The sequence below is a fragment of the Quercus robur genome, chromosome 3 (genome assembly GCF_932294415.1).
Source record: "Quercus robur chromosome 3, dhQueRobu3.1, whole genome shotgun sequence".
Taxonomy (NCBI): domain Eukaryota; kingdom Viridiplantae; phylum Streptophyta; class Magnoliopsida; order Fagales; family Fagaceae; genus Quercus; species Quercus robur.
The window spans coordinates 49,128,996-49,151,890 of NC_065536.1; the positions used below are offsets into that span (position 1 = coordinate 49,128,996).

The 22,895-nt window shown below is 38.7% G+C and overlaps 1 protein-coding gene and 1 non-coding gene across 2 annotated transcripts; both read left to right on the top strand.

Annotated features, from left to right (window-relative positions):
* The first annotated feature begins 12,904 nt into the window (after positions 1–12,904).
* LOC126718178 (nuclear poly(A) polymerase 1-like) lies at positions 12,905–16,010 on the top strand. The gene has a single exon (XM_050420264.1). The coding sequence runs from the start codon at positions 13,643–13,645 to the stop codon at positions 15,746–15,748; it is 2,106 nt and encodes a 701-aa protein (XP_050276221.1). The 5' UTR covers positions 12,905–13,642; the 3' UTR covers positions 15,749–16,010.
* A 5,214-nt stretch (positions 16,011–21,224) lies between these two features.
* LOC126720154 (U6 spliceosomal RNA) lies at positions 21,225–21,327 on the top strand. The gene has a single exon (XR_007653308.1). It is a non-coding gene; the product is annotated as a U6 spliceosomal RNA (small nuclear RNA).
* Positions 21,328–22,895: the final 1,568 nt, after the last annotated feature.

Here is a 22,895-nt window from a genome sequence, read left to right on the forward strand (position 1 = left end):
GATACAATCAAATCAAAATGGATGAAGCTGATCAGGAGAAAACTTCCTTCATTACCAGCCAAGGCTTGTTTTGCTACAAAGTAATGCCCTTCGGCTTAAAGAACGCAGGGGCAACTTATCAGAGGTTAGTGAATCACATGTTTCGTCCACAGATAGGACGGAATGTGGAGGTTTATGTCGACGACATGCTTGTGAAGAGCATAGACGAAGGAAGCCATCTAGATGACCTACAGGAAACCTTTGAAACACTTCGGCGATATAAGATGAAGTTGAACCCAAGCAAGTGTGCATTCGGAGTGTCGTCGGGAAAGTTTCTGGGGTTCATGGTCTCGCAAAGGGGAATTGAAGCAAATCCGGATAAGATCCAGGCTATATTGAACATGGAGCCACCGAAGAGTATCAAGGAAGTCCAATCCCTCACAGGACGAGTTGCCGCTTTGAACAGGTTTGTTTCGAAAGCCACAGATAAATGTTTACCTTTCTTTAAAGTCCTCAGGAAGGCATTTGAGTGGACGGACGAATGCCAAAGGGCCTTCCAAGACCTGAAAGATTATCTTACAACGGCCCCATTATTAAGTCCATCTGTGCAAGGAGAAGAACTGTATCTATACTTAGCGGTGTCCCCACATGCCGTAAGTTCAGCTTTAATCAGAGAAGAAGGGAAAATACAAAAGCCGGTGTACTACACTAGCCGGGCACTCAGAGGAGCAGAGGGAAGATATCCGTTAATGGAGAAATTGGCTTTCGCACTAATAACGGCTTCTAGGAAGTTAAGACATTACTTCCAAGTTCATATCATTAATGTCATGACGGACCATCCGCTTAAGAAGGCAATGAACAAGCTGGAAGCCGCAGGACGACTCGTTCAGTGGGCAGTTGAACTTAGTGAATTCGACATTCGGTATCAACCGAGAAGTGCAATAAAGGCTCAAGCCTTGGCAGATTTCATTGCGGAGTTCACTCCATGTTATGAAGACCTGGGGGAAGGCGAGTACAACAACAAATGGGTCATCCATGTTGATGGATCGTCTACATTATATGCTGGAGGAATAGGAGTTGTTTTGCAGTCGCCAGAAGGGGACAAATTGAAATACAAGGCCCGTCTGCAATACCAGACTACTAACAATGAAGCGGAGTATGAAGCCCTTTTAAAGGGGTTGGAACTGGCCAAGTCCGTAGAAACAGACTCAATACTTGTCCTGGGAGATTCTCAATTGGTCATAGGCCAAGTCAATGGGACATGTGAAGCCAAGGAAGACAGAATGAAGAAATATCTAAGGAAGGTAGTACGCCTTGTGAAGAAATTCAAAAAAGCAGATTTTATTCAAATCCCAAGGGAAGAGAATGTGGAGGCAGATACTCTGGCGAAGGAAGCATCTGCGAATGAGGCCTTGGACGAGATGAATGATGTACACTACATGCCGAGCATAGACCTTCCAGAACTGATGCAGATAGAGGGAGAAGGAAATTGGATGACCCCGATAGTGGCATACTTAAAGGACGGAAGGCTTCCAGAAGAGAAGGACGAAGCTAGGAAGCTCAGGGTCAAGTCAGCCAGGTATGTGCTTATGGACGAGGTGTTGTATAAGAGAGGTTTTTCCCAGCCTCTCTTAAGATGTTTGGCTCCGGACTAGGCCAATTACATGTTGAGGGAGGTTCACGAAGGAGCATGCGGGAACCATTCGGGAGCTAGATCACTCGTCCATAAAGTCATCCGAAGTGGATTCTATTGGCCAACCATCCAAACTGACGCTAAAGCATATGTCAAAGTCTGTGATCAATGCCAACGCTTTAGCAACATTCCCAGACAGCCAGCAGAATATCTCACGCCAATGATGACCCCTTGGCCTTTCGCACAATGGGGACTAGATATTTTGGGGCCCTTTCCGACTGGAACTCGGCAAATGAAGTTTCTGGTGGTGGGAATAGATTACTTCACAAAATGGGTGGAAGCCGAACCCTTAGCCAAAATTACACAGCAGAATGTCAAGAACTTCGTCTGGAAGAACATTGTATGCAGATTCGGAGTACCTAGAGTACTAGTGTCTGACAATGGACGACAGTTTGACAACACACCCTTCAGGGATTTTTGTGAACAACTTGGAATGAAGAACCATTACTCCTCACCCTCCCACCCACAGGCCAATGGCCAGGCAGAAGTAGCGAACCGATCCTTGCTGAAGATCATCAAGACTCGGCTCGAAGGGGCAAAGGGGATATGGCCGGATGAATTACCAGGTGTTTTATGGGCTTATAGAACGACAGCGAGAACTCCAACAGGAGAAACTCCTTTTAAGCTAGCCTACGGAAGCGAGGCAGTTATACCAGCAGAAGTACACATGACGAGCCACAGGGTCAGGAAGTACCAAACTGAAGAAAATGACGAACAGCTCCGTCTTAACCTTGACCTTATGGACGAGGTCAGAATGGATGCAGAATAAAGGACGGCAAGGTACAAAAATCTCATGGCAAGACAATATGATGCTATGGTAAAGCCTAGGCGTTTCAACATTGGAGATCTCGTCTTGAAGAGGGTTACCTTGGCAACAAGAAACCCAGCCTACGGGAAACTTGGCCCAAATTGGGAAGGACCTTATAGGGTTATCAACTGCAAAAGGCAAGGATCCTACTATTTGGAAGCTTTGGATGGGCGGAGGCTGGAACACCCTTGGAATGTTGAGCACCTCAGGAAGTACCATCAATAAGTGCTGACTCTTCACCGATGTCCTTGGACGAGATGTATGGACGAGAAGAAGTATTTTACTACTGTTAAGTGTTTTTAAGTATTTTAATAATCCCCTAGAAAGTACATTAGTGTTTTCACTTTTGTGCTATTCATGGACGAATTGGTTTGTATTTTTAAATTCAATAAGGCACTAGCTAATAAGCATGTGCCATGCCTGTGGACGAATGATTACATAAGTTTGGGTTTTCAAATATATATATATTGTTTTCAAATATATTATTGGAATCCTTATATGTTCATTCAGATTGATCCGCAAAAAGAAAGCAAGCATGGACGAATGAAATCCTTGGACGCAAGGATATATCGTCCATAAACCTTTCTCCAAAGGAAAGATGAAAAGGTACATTCGTCCAGAACATGGGACGAGGTGAAACCTAACCTGAAAATGAAACTAAGTTTCATCCGTCCAGAACATAGGACGAGATGAAACCCAAGCTAAAATACGGAGGTTCATCCGTCCAGAACATAGGACGAAGATGAAACCCAAGCTAAATACAAAGCAAGTTTCATCCGTCCAGAACATAGGACGAGATGAAACCCAAACTAAAATACAAAGGTCCATCCGTCCAGAACACAGGACGGGATGAAACCCAAGCGAAAAATAAAGCATGATTCATCCGTCCAGAACATGGGACGAGATGAAAAGGGCATACTCGTCTAGACCCCAAGACGAGATGAATTCCCAAAAGTATTCGTCCGAAACGCAGACGAGCCAAGACTTCAAAATTAGCTTAACAATCCATTACCTTGGACGAGAAACGCTAAAAGTCTAATCATCCAGGACGACAAAATGATCGTCCATAATTTCGGAATGATGGAAAATCTAGCCAAAGGAATCAACATACTTTATCTTGGTGATGTAATAAAATTCACCCCCATGACCAAGACGAGGTGAACTGAATTCCTAGATGGACGAACCACATTGCTGATATGAAAATAAAAAGTTCATACATAAAGCTGAAAACATATATATTCAAACACAATGGAGGTAAAAATAGAATTATTCATTTCTTTCATTCAAAGGGTGGACGACCAACGTCCAAAAACCCCTTTAGTTTTGAATATGTATATAAAGCTTGTCCACAATCCTGGACGAGATGATTGTACTTGCATGAGCTTTAAAATAAAAAGAAAAAAAAAAAAAAAGAAGTAAAAAGCCCAAAACAACGGGCACTTCCATGAAAAAGCAAATAAAAACAAATTCTCTAAGGAAATAGACTTCACTTGGGTTCGTCCTGAGTAACTTCAGTGTTAGCATCGTCCATGATGTTGACGTCCTCGGAACTCGTCTGCAACACAGAACTCTCTGTAGCAAGAGGAAGCTTGAACGAGTTGAAGTCCAAATCAGGATACGCTTCTTTGGCATCAGCACGGAAGTCTTCATACCCAGCTGCATAATGACTGTCTAGACGATTCTTATACTCGTCAGACTTCTTAAAAGCAGCAATTGCTTCTTCACGTGCCTTCTCCAAAGACGAGGTAAGCTCTGCAACTTGTCCTTCTAGATGGACGATGCGAGTATCCTTCTCTAAATTGTCAGCTTTTAGCTCCTCGACATCGTTCTTCAGCTTCGTCTCGCTCCCCAGCAGACGATTAAAGTCCTCGGTCAACCTAATGACCTCCCCCTTCTTGGATAAGACCTCATGGCTTAGCTCCTTAGCCTTATCCTTGGCAGTCTTGGCCTCAGTAGCAAGCTCCTTGGCCTGGCAAGTCGCTGTATAAAACTTTGACATGGCCTGCATTTGGACGAAAAGGAGTCAGACATTTCATTCAAAGTTAAATGTTTACACACAAGGACGAGGAAGAAACTTACCTTGAAAAGGTCATGGATGCCAGAACGCTCAAACTCCTTCACTGACATGTTGTAACATTCGTTAACTTCATGATCTTGACGATCCCTTTGAACGTCCTCCATGCATAACCTTCGTCCAGAACCAAATTAGAGGGACGATCAGAGGGCTCAGACGGGCTAGGCTTGTAAGAAGTTTTGGGAGCAGGGGGAGGATCAGACTGGACAGGATGAACTATTTGGACGGGCTCCACGTCCACAGGCTCGTCCAAGTTCACTGTTGGTGGTACGAACTTTGGAACCTTGGGAAGGGAAGTCTTACTTGGCTTTTGCTTCTTGTGGCCACGACGACTGGGAAGGTCGTCCAGGTCCACATTGCTTGAAATTGGCTTGGACTTCCTCTTCCCAGCCTGGACGGAAGCCACTTTGGGAGTTGGAGCAGCAACATCCTCGTCCCCGCTAACCACTGTTTTTTCCTTGTTTTCCCTCATTGTGCTTATCCCTATGACGAGAAAAATTAATCAGAAAAATTAAAAAAAGAAAATCAAAAGAAAAGAGAGCTGAAATAATAGAATATAATGGACGACACTTACTTCGACGAGTGACCTCCTCGTGACTTAGGTTCTCAGCAGTAGGAAGTGGACCAAGTCCCCAAGTTGCTAGACGACTAAGAGTAACTAAGTCGTGGAAAGTCCTTCCTGGAAAGGTGCGAACCATGTCTATCCGGTCCAAGGAAGACTTGTCCAAGCGTGGACGAACAACAGCTGCATCACCAAGATAAATGGTTAGACGAGTAACAGATAAGAAATTTTAAGGGACAAACAGGGTAAAATGGAAAGAAAGACATACCCTCAGGACGAAGACGACCTAGAGGGCTGGTAAAAGGTGGGAAGAGGGGAATACCCACATCAGCTGGGTCCCCAGCCCAATTTCCAGAAATAATAAAAAATTCTTTTTTCCAAAGCCGGTCAAACGAACTACGGCCCGTTATTAAACTGTAATATGTACCTCTGGACGAAAACTGGTAGAACCCAGCAGATTTTTTGATCTCTGAGGGCTTATAGCAGTAAAGGAACTCGTCCACTGTAATTGGACGGTTCCCTTCCAATGCCTCACGCCATAATACTTGCATGGCAACAATCGTCCTCCAGCCATTGGGGTTGAGCTGGTTTGGCCCAATACCCAACCTTTGGAGGAGGTCTCTGCAGAAAGAGTTTAAGGGAAACCTAAGGCCAGCTAATAGGTAAGAAGTATATACCCCTAAGCCAGAGGAAGGGGAACAACACCATTCACCAGGCTGGGGTAGACGAGGGTTAAGCTCTTTAGGGATTTGGTATCTATCTACAAGAGTTTTTAACTTAGCACCGTCAAAGGTGGATGCTACCTCTGGGGCACAACTATAGATTACATCTTCTTCGTCCTCTTCCTCGTCTTGAGGAGGACTAGGTGGCTGTCTGGACGAACTAGCCTTAGATCCAGAAGCTGCCCTACGTCGTTGCTCCTGAAATTCCTCTAAAGGAATGCCAGGAACCCCAGACGAGTAATGCTCGTCTGAGGAATCACTACAGGACGAACTACCTATACTACCCTCACTCTCAGAGCCGTCCAGGTAGTCGTCTATCTCTCTCTCTAAACTAGACGATGAAGACATGTTTGGAATGTAGAAGACTTAAAATGAGAGCCTAAAAAAAAAAAAAGGAAAAGAGGAAATACCTGATGAAACTAGGACGAGAGCTAGACGAGAATCTTGGACGAATTGGCAGAAGAGAGAATGAGGAAAAAAGTGAGGGGCATGAAAGAGAATGTACTATTTATAGGCCCCAGCAACAGAGTCAACGAAACGACGTTCGCCACTCAGAGACAGACACGTGGCGATTCTTTTGGGAAACGAGATCGACAGGACTGGCCAACCAACAGTTTCGCGACACGTGGCGTACGAAAAAGTGAAATTTAGCCAAAATCACAACGATGTCCTGGACGACCCTTTGAACAAAGGGGCAACTGATAGAGAAGCGGAAAATAATCCATCTCCAGCTCGTCCAAATGGTTCGTCCAGAGCCTACAGCGCAGGTTGATCCAAGAGTCAACCCAGAAGAAGGAGAGACGTCCATTAAATAATAGCACCACTCCATAAGTTTAAGTCTCCCATGGACGACAAGATCGTCCATGAGGTTCGTCCATGAGGTTCGTCCATGAGAAGTCGTCAAATATCCTTGGACGACTAAACCACCCTACACCAGACGGACGAAACCTCAACACTTAGACTTTCAGCAACCCTCAACTATCTCGACAAACCCTTCGAATAAGTTAACTTCCATTTAGCAGTTACCATTTTATATCCGTTGAGGGAAGTTACTCCGGAGTTGTTGGATTCCACAAAACCTGGGGAGGTTATCGAACAAATAACCGCCCCAGGCTCCCTATATAAGAGACCGGTCTGGACCCGACAGAGGTAAGTCTTTTCTCTCAGACACATTTCCAAAACACTTGGAACTTACTCTTCTACAAATCTAACTTCTCCATCGGAGGGGGTTCGACCGGTCTTCTCCGGTCTCCTTTTTTGATCGCATTCTCTTCCTTACAGGCCATCAACCGCTTGAACAGCCCACCGAAGCCAGGCCATTCTACCTTACTGATTTCAAACATCATCAGTATCTGATGGTAGCCTTGAAAAATATCTAAAAAGCTCATCCGAGGATGACCTACGATGGCATCCATTAGCTGGTCTATTTGAGACATAGGAAAATGGTCTTTTGGGCAGGCCTTGTTCAGATTTGTGAAATCCACACATACCTGCTACTTTCCATTCTTCTTCTTCACAACCACAGTATTGGCCAACCATTTAGGATAGAACACTTCTTTAATAGCCCCATCCTGCTTTAGCTTCATCACCTCGTTTTTGACAGCGTCAAAATGATCCTTGGATGAGCGTCGAGGTGATTACTTTCGGGGAGTGACAAATGGATTAACGTTCAAATGATGGCAGATGAAGTTCAGATCCACCCTTGGAGCTTTATAGGCATTCCAAGCGAACACATCAACGTTCTTCCTGAGAAACTCCACTAGCTCTTCCTTCTCCTGAGGTGGTAGCTATGCTCCAACTTGAAAAAAACTTCTCTAGGTCATCACCTACAGCAAATTTCACTAAATCCTCACATTTCGCCTCCTTGGCTGGCCTATCTACATGTAGCACCGAAGACTTTGACTGCTATAAACCTCCCTCGGTAGAGGTCGAGGACTTAGCTGTGGGCTAACGCAAAATTGCAGACACAAGGCACTGCCTAGCCATGGACTGACTCCCTACTAGCTCCTCAATCCTGTCCCCTAATGGATACTTCACTTTTTGATACAGAGTTGAAGAAACAGCCCCCGGGGCATGAAGCCAGGGTCTAGCCACTATGGCCGTGTAGGCAGAGTATACATCTACTACAATGAAGTCCATTTCAACCACCTCTGAGCCTGCTTTCACGTGCAACCTAATCTGGCCATTTGGGATGACAACTTTCCCATTAAAACTCACTAGAGGTGAATCATAGACTATCAGATTTTCAGGCTTTAAGTTCAACCATCTGTACAAGTCAGGGTACATGATCTCTACACCACTGCCTTGGTCTACCATTACCCTCTTCACTTTATACCCTCCTATTCTGAGGGTTACCACCAAAGCATCATCATGTGGCTGGATGGTTCCAATCTTGTCTTCATCCGAAAAACTCAGCCTCAGTTAGATCTCCATTTTAGCCATCTTTAGCTCAAAATTAGAGTCCTTGATTGGTAGCCGAGCTACAGACATCACCCTGGAAGGTTGAGAACCAGTTTTCCCAAGTGCAGCGAAAATGACATTGATTGTGCCCCCGCCTTGAAGAAGCATTCACCTGAGCTCTTGACCTTGATTGGTCTCCTTGCTCGTTGGGACGATACAAAAACTGCTGTAACCTTCCTTCCCTAACCAGTTACTCTAGATGGTTCCACAAAGTCCTGCAGTCCTCAATGGTTTGCCCCCGCTCCTAGTGGTATTAGCAATGAAGGCTCTGATTGTGCCTCAAGGGGTCTCCACTCATCTTGTTCGGCCATTTGAAGTATGGCTCGTTCTTGATCTTTTCCAAAACTTGATGTATCGGTTCTCGGAACACAGTGTTCACCGCTTGAAGAGTTGTAGGCCCAGATTGCCTGGCAAAATCCCTTCGGGGTCTGCTATTGTTATAGCAGTCCGACCTGAAATCCCTCCTCTCTTGAGGGATAACCTTACCCTTTTCCATTGCCTTGCTGTTGGTCCTCCTCAACCCTTTTCCATGAGCTGGTGTACACTGATAACGGGCTTCCCAGTCAAAGACTTCCTTAAGCCATGCACGGTAGGTAGGCCGACCTTGAAAGTCCTGATGGTTACGTTGTCAAAGTCACTATCTATCTCATTGAACATCTCTCAGTATCTGTTCAAGTATGTTTTTAGGGTTTCCCTCTCTTTCATGGACATGGACAACAAGGAGTCTAAGGGCCTAGGAACCCTACTGCACGTGATAAAGCGGGATCTAAACACCTGATTGAGTTCCTTAAAGGAATCAATGGAACTTGCACCTAGACCATCGAATCACCTCATCGCTACAGGCCCTAAGCTGGATGGGAATACCTTGCACATCAAGGTCTCAGTCTTGGAGTGTACAGCCATCCTTTGATTGAAGTGACTTATGTGCTCCACAGGGTCTGTACGACCATTGTATATGGTGAAAGTGGATTGAGTGAACCGCTGAGGAAGTCTCCCTTCCTCAATCTTGCGCGTAAAAGGTGATCTAGAAATTTGTTTGAGCGCTCTGCTTATCACATCATTCCCCAGGCCTTCGAAAGATGAGTTTCTATTTCTGTGCTCATGGCAGTATTCCTTATCATACGAGAAAGACTCACTGGGAGGAGTCTTTGATCTTCGCCTATAACTGCCATCCTCTTCTTCATTAGAAGAGAAATCAGAAAGGGAGGGAGTTCGACTTCTCCGCTCGTGGCGCAACTCCCTTTTCAAATTATCAATCTCCTGTTGCATGTTGCATGGCTTTGGTCATGGGAGATATGGTTACCACCCCAAGAATGGCTTCTACTAGTATGGGTAGTATGCATACTCCCCTTCCGGTCCTTTCTTCACTTAAGATTTACAAAGTGATCCTCGCGTTGGGACCCCCTAGATTCTACCTGATGTGGACTTGAACCCACCATGGTTAGACGTCAGATTCATTGTAACACTAGAATTCCCCACAGACGATGCCAATTGTAAGGACCAGATTTGAGTTCCTAGCCCAAAGGTGGATGGACTCAAGCCAAAAAAACCCAAAACAATGAATTTATAGAGAGTGGGTTGGAAAAACTGGGTTTTAATGAATCAGACATGCACTAAAGTGGATTCAGATCACAAGAGAACGAAAATAGATAAGCTTGTACTAAAGAAAACCGTCATTGGCTCAGTCTGAGGAGATTAGTTATTACATATTTCTGTTGAGTTAGGTTACAAATGTAAGTTGTGATTTCTAGTCTTTTTATCTTAATTTCTCGATCCCTTTCTCCCATTGCTTCCTTCTTCTTTTATACTCTCTTTGACTTTCATCTCTACCCTCCACGTGCTGGTCAGATGGTTGATGTTGATACTTGTCTCATCAGCACCTTCCTAAAATCTTCATGTAGTAGCTGTAAGTCTGAAAACCACTGTTCAGGTATCACCTCCACATTAATGCAGCTAGAGAGTTAGCTGCAGAGTATCTAATGCGGTGGTAGCAGCTTTCTCTTTAGATATTTTAAGATTCCCCTTTATTCCATGTTTCTGCAATGCTTATCCGTACCAATAGAACTCCTTGGAACGTTCCTCAAGATGGCAGACCACCTATTCGGACCTCGGCTTTGGTTAGCCGAGGTGACATTTGTCCTCGGTCTACCCTTTTGTACCATTATGACCAAAATTGACCTCTTCATGTACTAACACGGACACCTTTGATAATGTTTACTCCTCCTCGAATGATCTCTAGTCCTCGGCTTGGGCTTTAGGCCCAACATATGCATGGATAATGAGCTCTTGGGCCCAATACCCCTACATTAACCATACTGATGAAGTTGTGATGTGCCTTATTTCCTCACATAATTTAAGATTCAGATTTTCTTTTTCAACGAGGAAGAAAATATTATGATAGTTGTTTACATATATGAATGCAGAAAGAAATACTGTATGTCTCTAAGCATAATGAATTCTTTTTTTATTTTTTTAAAAGATGTCCTTAAGCATGCGCATAATGTATGTATGAGACTAGTTATTTTTATTATACCTATCTTATATTTATATGAATCTGATATATACTAGTAGAATTTCATAATTTGTGGTGTCCGCTCTATGATGATTAATCTTTATTATCAAGTTAAGACATCAAACAATTTTTAATATAAGTGAGGTCAAATTCTAAATCTTTTATTTAACAAGAAACTCTACTAATTGAGCTAACTAAAACACACATCATTGTAAAGGCATTTGAAAGCACTTTTAATAAATTTATTAAATATCTAAATGTTTTACTTTATTGCTATAAGTTCTTTAATTATATTCAACTAGCATGTAATTCCATGCAAAAGCATGGATGCATTTATAATTAAACAAAATTTTTATTATAAAAATATAAATTATTAGTTAAATTATTATTTAAAAAAAAAAACATGTAACACATGTATTCATGCATACGTATAGATACATTTAAAATTAAACATAATTTTTATCATAAAATATAGCTAATTAGTCAAATTATTTTTTTAAAGTAAATATAATTAGTCACATATTAAAATTCTTACCTAAATTTAATACTACTTATGATCATTTTTTTTTCTAATTTTTAATAAGATAGAACATGTTGTGATTTTTATTTTATTTATTTTTTGAGAAACATGTGGTGATTTTTATTGAGTATATGTAAATTTTTTTTTTTTTTTTTTTTTTTTTTTTTTTTTAATTTTATAGTTCATTAATATTAGATTCTTAGTATTTTGTACTTATTAACTCACTTAACACAAAGATTAAAAAACTTAAATAAAAACATAGCACATACTTAAGTGGATAATTATGGTATAGTCCCCCACATAAATTTAGACACGTGCAAAATTGGATTATAATTTCAAATTGTAATTCCACTTTCTCTTAATTTTACCTATTAATATATATATAAATGACTTATAAATTTGAATTTTTTTTAGTTATATGATTATGTTTTTTATGGTTTATTATATTGGACTCCTCTTCTATACATATAATAATAGGTAAAGCAGAGAGAAAATCCAATTAAATTTCAAATTGAAATCTAATTAGAGTCTAATTTTGCGTCATGCGTCTTATCTAATCTAAATTTTAGAATTTTGCACCAAGTGAGTTAATGCTGTAATTTTTTTTTCCCTTTAATAAGAAGAGTTAATGCCTAAATCACTAATTTTTAGGGAGTAATAATGACAATACTATGAGTGTTTTTTTACCCTTAGATTTAATAGTAATCAATAGTTTAAAAAATGTGTAACTCTTATGAAGTTACATCAGGTGTAACTTGAACCTATCTCTTTTAAGAAATATCATATTTTATTTTGAAAAGGTGTTTATTTTGGACATGAATTATAAAAAAATAGGCCTCAGTATCCATAATTTATGCTAATTTTATTGATGTATGTTGGCTAATGTAACCAAATATATATTTTAAATATATATTTTTAACCCTAATGTAACCAAATTATCTTGGCATGTACTTTGTTATTTGGTATCTAAAAATATTTACTCATTATACATTGCCACAACCATTCATCTTTCAATTCATTTGCATGCAATTATGTAATTTGGCACCAAATTTAAAATTTTAGATTAGATGAGACACGTGGTGCAAAATTAAACTCTAATTGAAGTTCAATTTTTTCCCTAAATTAACTCACTTGGCACAAAATTTTAAAATTTAGATTAGATGAGACACGTGACACAAAATTAGACTCTAATTGGATTTCAATTTGAAATTTAATTGGATTTTCTCCCTTCTTTACCTATTATTATATATATAGATCATATCAATTGTGATTAAATGAGCAACAAAAATTTCAATTCTTATTACCAAAGTTTTTCCCCCTTTTCTAATAAGTAGCATTAGATTTAAAATTATTATAATACTATATATTAATAAATTAAGAAAATATAAACCAATTTAATCCTCTAATTTTTTATTAAAAAATTACTTAAATTATTAGAAATTATTAATTAGTACTATATAGTATATGGGAACGAATATTATAATGGGTTTTCTTTCATCAAAAAAAAAAAAAAAAAAAACTCCACCGACCTTGTTTTTTATTTTTATAATAATTTGACGTGATAAAGCAGGATATTTCCACTTCCACCGCCCTCAAACAAAATAAAAAGACTCCTAACACCCAACGGACTTCTCATTTTTCAGTTTTCAATTCTCTCTCTCTCTCTGAGTCTGAATTTGGATCGAAGAAGAAGAAAGATCTCTCTCTGCGTGGAAGAGCAACAATCGGCTGACGTCTCCATCTTCCTTGATCGCTTGGAGTTCTCGCTCCAACTCAAACGCAAACGGAAACCCTAGAATTCAATCGAAGCCGAACAAGAATTTCTGATCTCCAAGTTGTCACAGCGAAAGAGGGATTTCTTTTGTTTGTTTGTCAATTAGGGTTTCCTTTGCTTGAGAGACCCAAAGCCCTTTCCTTGAGAGATCCAAAGCCCCAAAGGTGCTTGTAAATTGCTTACTATTACTATTAATCAGACCCCGATTTTGTATTTCTTGAAGCATACCCACTTTTAGGGTTTTCATTATACCTCTATATCTCTTTGTAATTTTTCTATCAATTTGACTACTGATAATAGTTGTACCCTTTTTATATGTATCTGGGTTTTTAATTTTTTCTGTAATTCTTGAATATACGCCAAGCGAATTGTATTACATTGTTGTGGCCACAGGCTTTTTTCATGAAATTAATGAATATTGAATGAATTTTTCTGCTGATTGTTAAATTTTTTTCGATATTCAGTATTTTTTTTCTCTTCTTATTTCTTGTTTGGGTAAATTTTAGTGATTATAATATTGTAAAGAGAGACATTCACAATGGCAATGCCCAAATTGAATCAACTGCCACCGCTGCCGCCTAGGATTGGAATGTGGGAACCGATTTCGACTGCTCAGCCTGCTGAATTGGATATGAGTAGGACCTGCGAATTACAGAAGTTTATGGAGGATGCAGGGTTATACGAGAGTGGTGAAGAATCTCTGAAAAGGCAGGAGGTGCTGGGAAGGTTGGACCAAATTGTGAAAGCATGGGTCAAAAAGGTTACTGAGGCTAAGGGGTATAATGAGGAGATGGTGGAAGAAGCCAATGCTGTTATCTTTACATTTGGGTCTTATCGGTTGGGTGTGAACGGCCCTGGTGCAGATATTGACACGCTGTGTGTTGGGCCGAGGCATGTTACTCGGGAGGAAGATTTCTTTGGTGAGCTTCAGAGGATGCTGGCTGAGTTGCCTGAAGTACAAGAGTTGCATCCTGTCCCTGATGCTTATGTTCCTGTCATGAAGTTTAAGTTCGATGGGGTTTCCATTGATCTTCTTTATGCAAAGTTGGGGTTGTGGGTTATTCCTGATGATTTGGATCTTTCTGTGCCAACTTTGCTGCAAGATTTGGATGAGAAGAGTGTGCTTAGTCTTAATGGGTCTAGAGTTACTGATAAGATCTTGCATATGGTTCCTAATGTCCAGAATTTTCAGATGACATTAAGATGCATAAGATATTGGGCTAAACAGCGTGGCGTTTATTCGAATGTTGCAGGGTTTCTGGGTGGTATAAATTGGGCGATTCTGGTTGCTCGGATATGCCATTTGTACCCAACTGCACTGCCTAGTTTGTTGGTTTCTCGGTTTTTCAAGCTGTATAGCCAATGGCGGTGGCCTAATCCTGTTTTGCTATGTCCCATTGAAGGAGGATCTTTGGTGCTTCCGTCTTGGGATCCTAGAAGAAATTTCAGAGACAGGAACGATTTAATGCCCATAATCACACCGGTATATCCTTGCATCAACTCCAGTTACAATGTGTCTTCAAGTACACTGTGTATTATGCAGCAAGAATTTCAGAGGGGAAACAATATTTGTGAGGCAATGGATGCAAGTGTGACTGGCTGGAATACTCTTTTTGAGCGTTTTCTTTTCTTTGAAGCATATAAGAACTATCTGCAGATAGATATTACTGCTCGGAAGGATGTTGATTTAATGAATTGGCAAGGATGGGTTGAATCTCGGCTTCGTTTGCTGACTTCAAAGATTGAGAAAGATACAAGAGGGATGCTACAGTGCCACCCACATCCTGGTGAATGTTTAGACAAATCCAAACGATTCCATCGTTGTTATTTTATGGGCTTGCAGCGGAAACCAGGGGTTTGTGCTCAGGAAGGTGGACCGTTTGATATAAGGTTTACTGTTGAGGAATTTAAGAACATGGTGGGGATGTACACCTTTAAAAAGCCTGGGATGTGGATTGGCGTATGTCACATAAAACGCAATAATATTCCGCTGTTTGTCTTTCCTGGTGGAGTGAGGCCTGCTCGTCCGAAGAGAGCCAGGGAAAATGGTGCTGCTGCTGAAGTTGATGAAGCTGGTGATGGAAAGAAGAGAAAAATAGATGAATCTATTACATGCCATAAGTTGAGAAAATTTGATTCTGTGGCAGGGACTAAGAATACACCTTTGGCAGTGGAAGCTAAATTAGATGATGGTTCAATCACTGCAAGATGTCCTATTGAGGATTGTTCGCAAAGTTGTTTAGGAAATGAAGGGTCTTTCAAATTTAGCCCACCAGTGGGAGCTTCATCTTCTGTCAGTGGTTCATCAAGCTCTACTGCAGATGTGATCCTTGTTTCTGATATTGTTCCTGCTCCATCTGTGTGCCAGCAAGGTTCTTCCGAAGAACATGACAGATTTCAAGATGATGCACAATCAATGGGTGAAGCCCAAAAAAATTTTGGTGAAGGAACAAGGGTCGAGAATGAAGGGGTAGGGCAAGGAGTGGCTACAGGGAGAGATTGCTCTAATATCTTCAGGAACGATGGAGGGGTAGAGGAACTTGAGCACACTGCACCATCCTCTAATGTAGTACCTGCTTCATACGGTGCCCAGAAGCCACTTATCAAGTTTAATTTTACTTCTTTGGTTAGAGCAAACTGCTAGTGCAATACACTAAAATTCACTTGTCTTGAAAGTATTTTTCAAGGAATGAATTCTTTATAGAGTGTCAGACCTCATGCTCTTTTTTTATCCCTCCATTGATGACATCTGCAAAGATGGGCTTTGTATTTTTTCTTATTTTTTGGAGGTGGCCTGGTTGCTATAGTGGAAGTTTGCAGTTTACAACACAGGCTTCTTTCCTTTACAGACCTCTTGTATTGAAATTAATTTTTAGTGAATGAATTCAGTTTTAGAGATTCTGACTCCTCTCTCTCTCTCTCTCTCTCTCAACATGTGCTGTTTCTTTCCCTCCCTTCGATATATACATTTGTTGAGGTGGAAGTTGTTGGTGATAATAATGGTGATTGTGTTTTGTAATAGATCTGCTTCAATTTGGCTATTGAGAGTATTAATAATTGAATTTGGACAATTGAAAGCTGGTTTCTTATTGAATTCTCAATTCTGCGATTTCATTCTTGAGAAATGTTTTTATGAAGCTTCTTGAATGTTAATTCTGAATGTACACAGAATCAAATTGGTTTGCATTGGCAATTAGGTGATCTGTGTACGACTGTACGTTTATAAAAATTTACTCGTGCATTTTTTGCCCAGTTGTCTTAACTTAGATTACTTATAGATATTTCCCCAATCTGCTTTGCTTTTCATTTTAAGAAAATGAATTGAATGGTATGGAAAATTGAAAATTGAATACAAGTAAAGCATATTATTTTTTCTGGAATTTCATAATCAACGGGAATTGGAAACTACTTTCAAAATCCTGTTAGTCTGGTCCTTTATAGTTAACAAGATGTGGCAGTAGGTTATCTTCTATTTTCCTCCTTTTTCTTGCAAATGGGGAAAAACTATAGTGTCAGTAATGGGGGTGTTCAAGAACTAGCGTGAAGCCACTTGTTGTGTGTGATAATTTTTTTAGGTGATCTCATTAAATTTATTTTTTGCAATTTGGACTAATTTAATAAATAATAATGTATTTAATAAATCATAATTTCATTTATTATAGGAATAATAAAAAATATAATAAAATAATTTATGTCGTACCAAAATGAAAACAATACAATTTTTTTTTTCAAGAATTCAAAAGGCATGTTATCAAAAATACTACAATCCCAGGAAAACTAGGTGTACAGCTTACCCATTTTTTTTCTCATTGGATTTCATTTGAACCATTTAGTTCTTCTGTGTCGTAACTAAGGCTCAAAAGTCTTTTTAAATTCAATAAACTCAAAGTGGACTAATTCATGAATTGAATTCAAATGGGCTCTTTAAACTAAGCGGTAGAGTCACGCTCTTCAAACTAAGAATATAGGCATAAGTTTTCTGTTAAAATTCGAGATAGGGCTTTTCTATTTTCCATGAAACTCCTGTTTTAGTCTTCATTTTTCAACAGAGAATATAGATATGGAAAAAAAAGGTAATCCCCTGGCCTTAATTTTTTAGTAAAAGTTTAAACCTATTTTTTTCCGCCCTACCATCCAAAACACCAAAAATGTATCTAAATTTTTTAATAAAACTTAACAAAACTACAATTAAAAATAAAAAAAGAAAGGGAAAAATAAAACCCACATCAAAGTCAAACTCATTCTCCCAAATATATAGAACATGTTAGATGTGATGTGATCAAGCCAAATATCCAATACATAATCAAATTCAAAATTTTCAATAAGGCTTTGAAATCACACAATAGAAATATGTGGTTGTTCCCGAGTGAAAATGCTGGTTGTAACTTTATACATGATGATTGTAACTCTTTTTCCTTAACAATATATAAAGAAATAAATAATCAAGAGTACAATTCCAAAGGGAAAAAATTGAGAAATTTTTTGAAAAAAGAAGATTTAAAAAAAAAAAAGTATTGTGTAAATACTATCATAATCTAATCTAACATTTAATCCAACATTTGAATAATAAATAGATAAATAAATAATTTTAACCAAAAAATTAAATTTGTTTTCTTAAAAATATCAGAGAATACACTAATAATATAAGGAAGAGGAAGAGCAATATAAAATATTCGTAAACACTTAAAACAATTACTCAAGCATCTTGAAACATCATATAACAAAGACGTAATAATTTGCTGCTAATTTGTTAAACAAAATATTTACAAATAGTGAAAGAAAATTGTAGAGACCTTCTTTTTCAACTGTACAAACTGTTCTTCTTTATATTGTCCACACCATTCTGTTGTTTTCCAAATAAACTAAATTTGACAACAATACAAAATTCAACATATTATAATATGGATTTTTTCCCAAATCGGGTCAACAAAAACACAATTGATTAAGAGCATTTAGTATTGTAAATAAAATGATAAAAAAAAAAAAATACTTACATCAAGGAACACATGTGAATTTGTCAATAATTTGATAATGGAGGTACAAACTTGATCTAGTAGGAGATTTATAACATACTTGATTTAGACCCCTCTTGTGGGGCAATTGTTAGGTTTTATCTTTCCAACAATCAATGATTAAGACAGACTTGTAAATACCTTTTTAAAGACAATTTAAAAAAAAAAAAGATTTTTTATTCTTCATTAATTTTAATTTTCAGTTATAAACATAAATTAAAGTAGATGAAATGTAAATGCAAAATTATATGTAAAGTTAAAATTGCCTAGGATGAATTTGTAAAGTTAATATATTTATATATTTAATATTATAAAAAAAATTAAAGTTAAAAAATGAATAAGAAATAGAATAATGATGTCACCAATCATGTGGCAGATGAAGTGGCCCAATAGGAATATAGTAACAATAAATTTTACGCTTCATTTTTTAAATATATATATATATATATATATATAAATTTGTTTAAATAATCAAATACAAGTGATTTTATGTAGAAGTAATTATCCAATAATAAATTACTTCAATAGAATATGTCAAAAATTTTCATGGTTTAGAAATTGGACCAGACCGATCGATTGAACTGTTTTAACCAGGAATCAGACACAAAACTGGTCTAGTAAAAATTGATAGTTCAACCGTGAAAACTGCATGTTCAATTGGTAAAAATTGAGAACTGGACCCATTTTCGGTTCTTTGAATGTTCAATTTTTTAAAATCATAGAAATCGTGTTTTTAGAAATTTTTGATATATACTATACATTGAATTTGTACTCTTATGTGATGTAGAACAAACCGCCATGTCCTTCCTAGACTCTCACGCGCACCTGAAATCATCGTGCAAGGCAAAAATGCACTAGTAGATATCATGGGTCTCAGAGTTGGAATTGCTTGAAATTTAGTAGGCTGAAGTGAAATGGCCTTTTGGCAATAGTCATGGCTTTACCATGAAGTACCCCTTGGAAATGGCGAATTCCTTCATTTAGGCCCGAAAACTGCGATTTTGCCATTTATAGTAACTTTTGTTTCCTTAATAACTTTTTGCTCAAAAGTCAGAATAAGGCTCTGCTAGTTTTGGGACGACCCTTAAGGTCAGTAGTTTATGATTTTGTATTTAACTTAAATTTTCCATTTTTGGTAAATTTCGGTATTTTGTTACCTAATTGTGTAATTAGTGTGAATTAGGGTTTTAGATGTATTTATATGTTTTCTAGCTGTCAGAGGCAGATCAGATTATTATCAATAAAATGATAGTTTTTTTCAAATTTTTCTCTGGTGGATTCCAGTTTATCTCTTTGTGAATTCAAGGAACCCCTTGTGGACTCAAGGTTTACTACCTAGGAACTAACAATTTAATTTCTGTCCATCAAAGAGAGCATCATGTGTGCTTTCTTCAGACTTCCACGACATCATTATGAGTGCCTAAAATCACGTACAGTGTACCCTTAGTTTCTAGCTGCCAACCCCTAGATAATTAGTAATTACTCTTGTTTCAAGTGTTGGTTTTGTATTTTTCAATAAAGAGAGTCTATAAACACAAAAAATTTCACATTCACTTATATGACAAATCGATAGTAGTAAGTAAAAAAGTGATGTCAATTGTGAATCTAAATAAGAACTAATAAAATCTTGCAAACTCAATTGTTGTTAAAAATATTATGATTTTATTAGTGTATATAGAATTGCTCTTCAATAAAATCACATTAGTATATAACCAACATTTACTTAAAGAATAATCTAATGACACTTTTAATTTCACAATTTACTAACTCATGCAACTTTGAGTGCTTGTTTGTTTCTACCCATATATACTTGTTACTTTTCGTTGATCACTCATAATTACAAGCAAGTTATGGAAATTGGGCGTGCAAATGCATGTATCCCACTACTTAAATAAAAAAAAAAAAAAAAAACTCAACATCCAAGAATAGTTACTACGATGCCACGTTGACACATGTGGAAGCCCAAAATCTCACTAAATTGGCCAAAATGGCCAACTGGCCTTAAAATCGTAACTATCTAGTTAGTAGGCACTGTTTAGAGACATATATTGTTTATAGCATCTCGAGTCTTAAAGGATCGATTTTGGGCTTCAAAATCGAGTCTTTGAGGCTCGATTTGTATGCTTAGACCAGTTCTGATATGACACTTTGTCCACATGGGTGTCCACCTGGAAATCGAGTCTCTAAGACTCGATTTCAAACCCAAAATTTTTTTAAAAAAATTCTAAGTCTCTACATGCCGAAATACCCAAAACAAATTTAAGAAATTTCACCGCTACACAGATCAGATCAGAGGGAGAGAAAGAGAAACACACAGCTACTCAGATCAGATTAGGGGGAGAGAAACAGAGAACCTCACCGCTAAACCTCACCAGCGCGGCCTGCGGCTCGCGCCGGCCAGCGTCGCGCGTGGCCAGGGGCTCGCGCGAGCATCAGGTCGCGCGTGGCCAGGGGCTCGCGCGAGCATCAGGTCGCGCGCGACCCAGGCTCGCACGAGCCCCAGGCTGCGTGCGAGCCTCAGGCTGCGTGCGACCCAGGCTTGCGCGAGAGCCTCAGGCTACGCGCGACCCAGGCTCGCGCGAGCCCCTGGCCGCGCTCGACGCTGGCCGGCGCGAGCCCCAGGCCGCCTGGGTCGTTGGTCAGTTTCTGGTCATGCCGCGCGCGCCTGGGTCTCCGATCTCGATCTTCTCTCCCTCTCTGTTTGTGGTTTTCTTTTCTTTTTTCCATTTTTTTTTCTCTGGGTTTTTCCTCTGGTGCTCTAGTGTTTGGTCTGTGTGTTATATATAGGGGTTAGAAATCGAGTCTTAGAGACTCGATTTCCATGTAAATGCCATGTGGCAGTTCTGCCACATCAGAGTTGGTCCAAGCTACAAACTGAGCCTCAAAGACTCGATTTTGAAGACCAAAATCGAGTCTTTAAGACTCGAGATGCTATAAACAAAATATGTTTGTAAACAGCGCCTACTAACTAGATAGTTACGATTTTAAGGCCAGTTGGCCATTTTGGCCCACTAAATTGGTCCTACTAGTTAGGAACCAACTGATCCCACATTGTCTAGTTACACAAAGCTATCTATGTTTATAAGCAAGAGCGAGAGTACAAGGCTTGTCCCTTCAGGGACATCCGATAAAATTGGAACGATACAGAGAAGATTAGCATGGCCCCTGCGCAAGGATGACACGCATAAATCGAGAAATGGTCCAAATTTTTTTCTTTCCCTAATCCTTGTGTGAATTCTTCTTCACTGTCTTCTTCGTTCTTTTTGCACTTTCTGCTTCTTTACATGCATTTTGGAGTCTTGCTCAACAGGTTAGCCAAGACTTCTGCTCATAATTCTTTTAGGGAGAGTTTGAATCTTTGATAGTCCTTATACTTCAATATTAAAGCTTTAAAATAGAATTTTTTTTTAGAACTGTTGAAGCTTATTAATAATTCACACCTTTTGGATTCGCTATAGTTTTGGTGGTTGACTTGGATATTACCACAATTATATTCCAGATTTTCATTGAATTACATTTGCTGAGTTAGAGCTTCTCTTGACTGTTGTAATAAAGTTGGCTGTTAAAACTCATAAAATTCTTTAAATTTAGAACATTGGTAAAGCTGCAAATGTTTAACTATGAAAATTTTATCCAATTATTTGTGTAATCATGACATAAGAGCAAAAATAAAACCCCAATTTGCAGTTTTGGGCTAAGTACAAAAAAAGAGGGAATGATGACATTATTGATCATCGGCCCATAAAATACATGATCACTTCTCTGGCTTTCATTGAAATTTGAAATTAAGCAAACTGATGGATGGAGTTACTCTGCCTTGAATGTCATTGAGCGACCATAGGCTAACCCATTGCCATAAATTGTCATTGTGCAATGCTGAATGGTTGTCATTGCTTGAGTCCATACTGTGAAAATTCCAAAATACAAGTCATTAGTGTCTCCCGACTAGGAACTCGAGAGTCTAGGGTATAGGTTAAAACCCTTGTGAGGATTGGGGTCGTTTAGGATGCCAGAGTGAGCATCTGAGATTGTCTCAATTGTTGCTTTGCCTTAAAAAACTTACTAATGTTATCTAGACATCTAAGGTTAATGTAAACTTTTTATGTTATCTAGGCATCCGTCTGGGATGTTCTAGTTGATGGTGTTTTCATAGGTAGTCAATGACAATCTAAGCTTTTCACAATTCATTGGTGCCACTGGTGCTACAGGTGGTTTTAGTGTGTGAGCTCCATTTGGGCATATATATAAGTTTCATAGGTACAATCGAACTCTCTAGGCTAGAAGTTTCATATGTACAATTGCTAGTTCCTACTATCACGCTCTAAGGATTTCCTTTAGTTGGTTATTTTTGTAGCTGAAGTGGTGCAATCATTTTAAGAAGCTACTGAAGAATTATTTTGACAAAGCTGAGGACATCAATTAGGCAAAATTTGTCAACAAATTGAAGATAAATAAAGAAAAAAGAAAACAGAAAAAGAAGTTAAATTGGTTATAACTTGGAAGTAGATTTGCTTGTAAATGTTCATTATGTTGACGATACTGATGAAGGTGTGATGTGCCATATTTCCTCAGATAATTTAAGATTATGATTTTCTTTTTCAACGAGGAAGAAAATATGATGATAGTTTCTTTACATATATGAATGCAGAAATAAAATATAAGATCCCTTGCCATCCTATAGATAGAGCAACCTTTCTAGAGTTTAGCAATTTGATGAGGAATTTATCCACCGCAGGTGTGTTCAATACTGTGGAATTAGTCTTTCTTGGTTCAAATTTC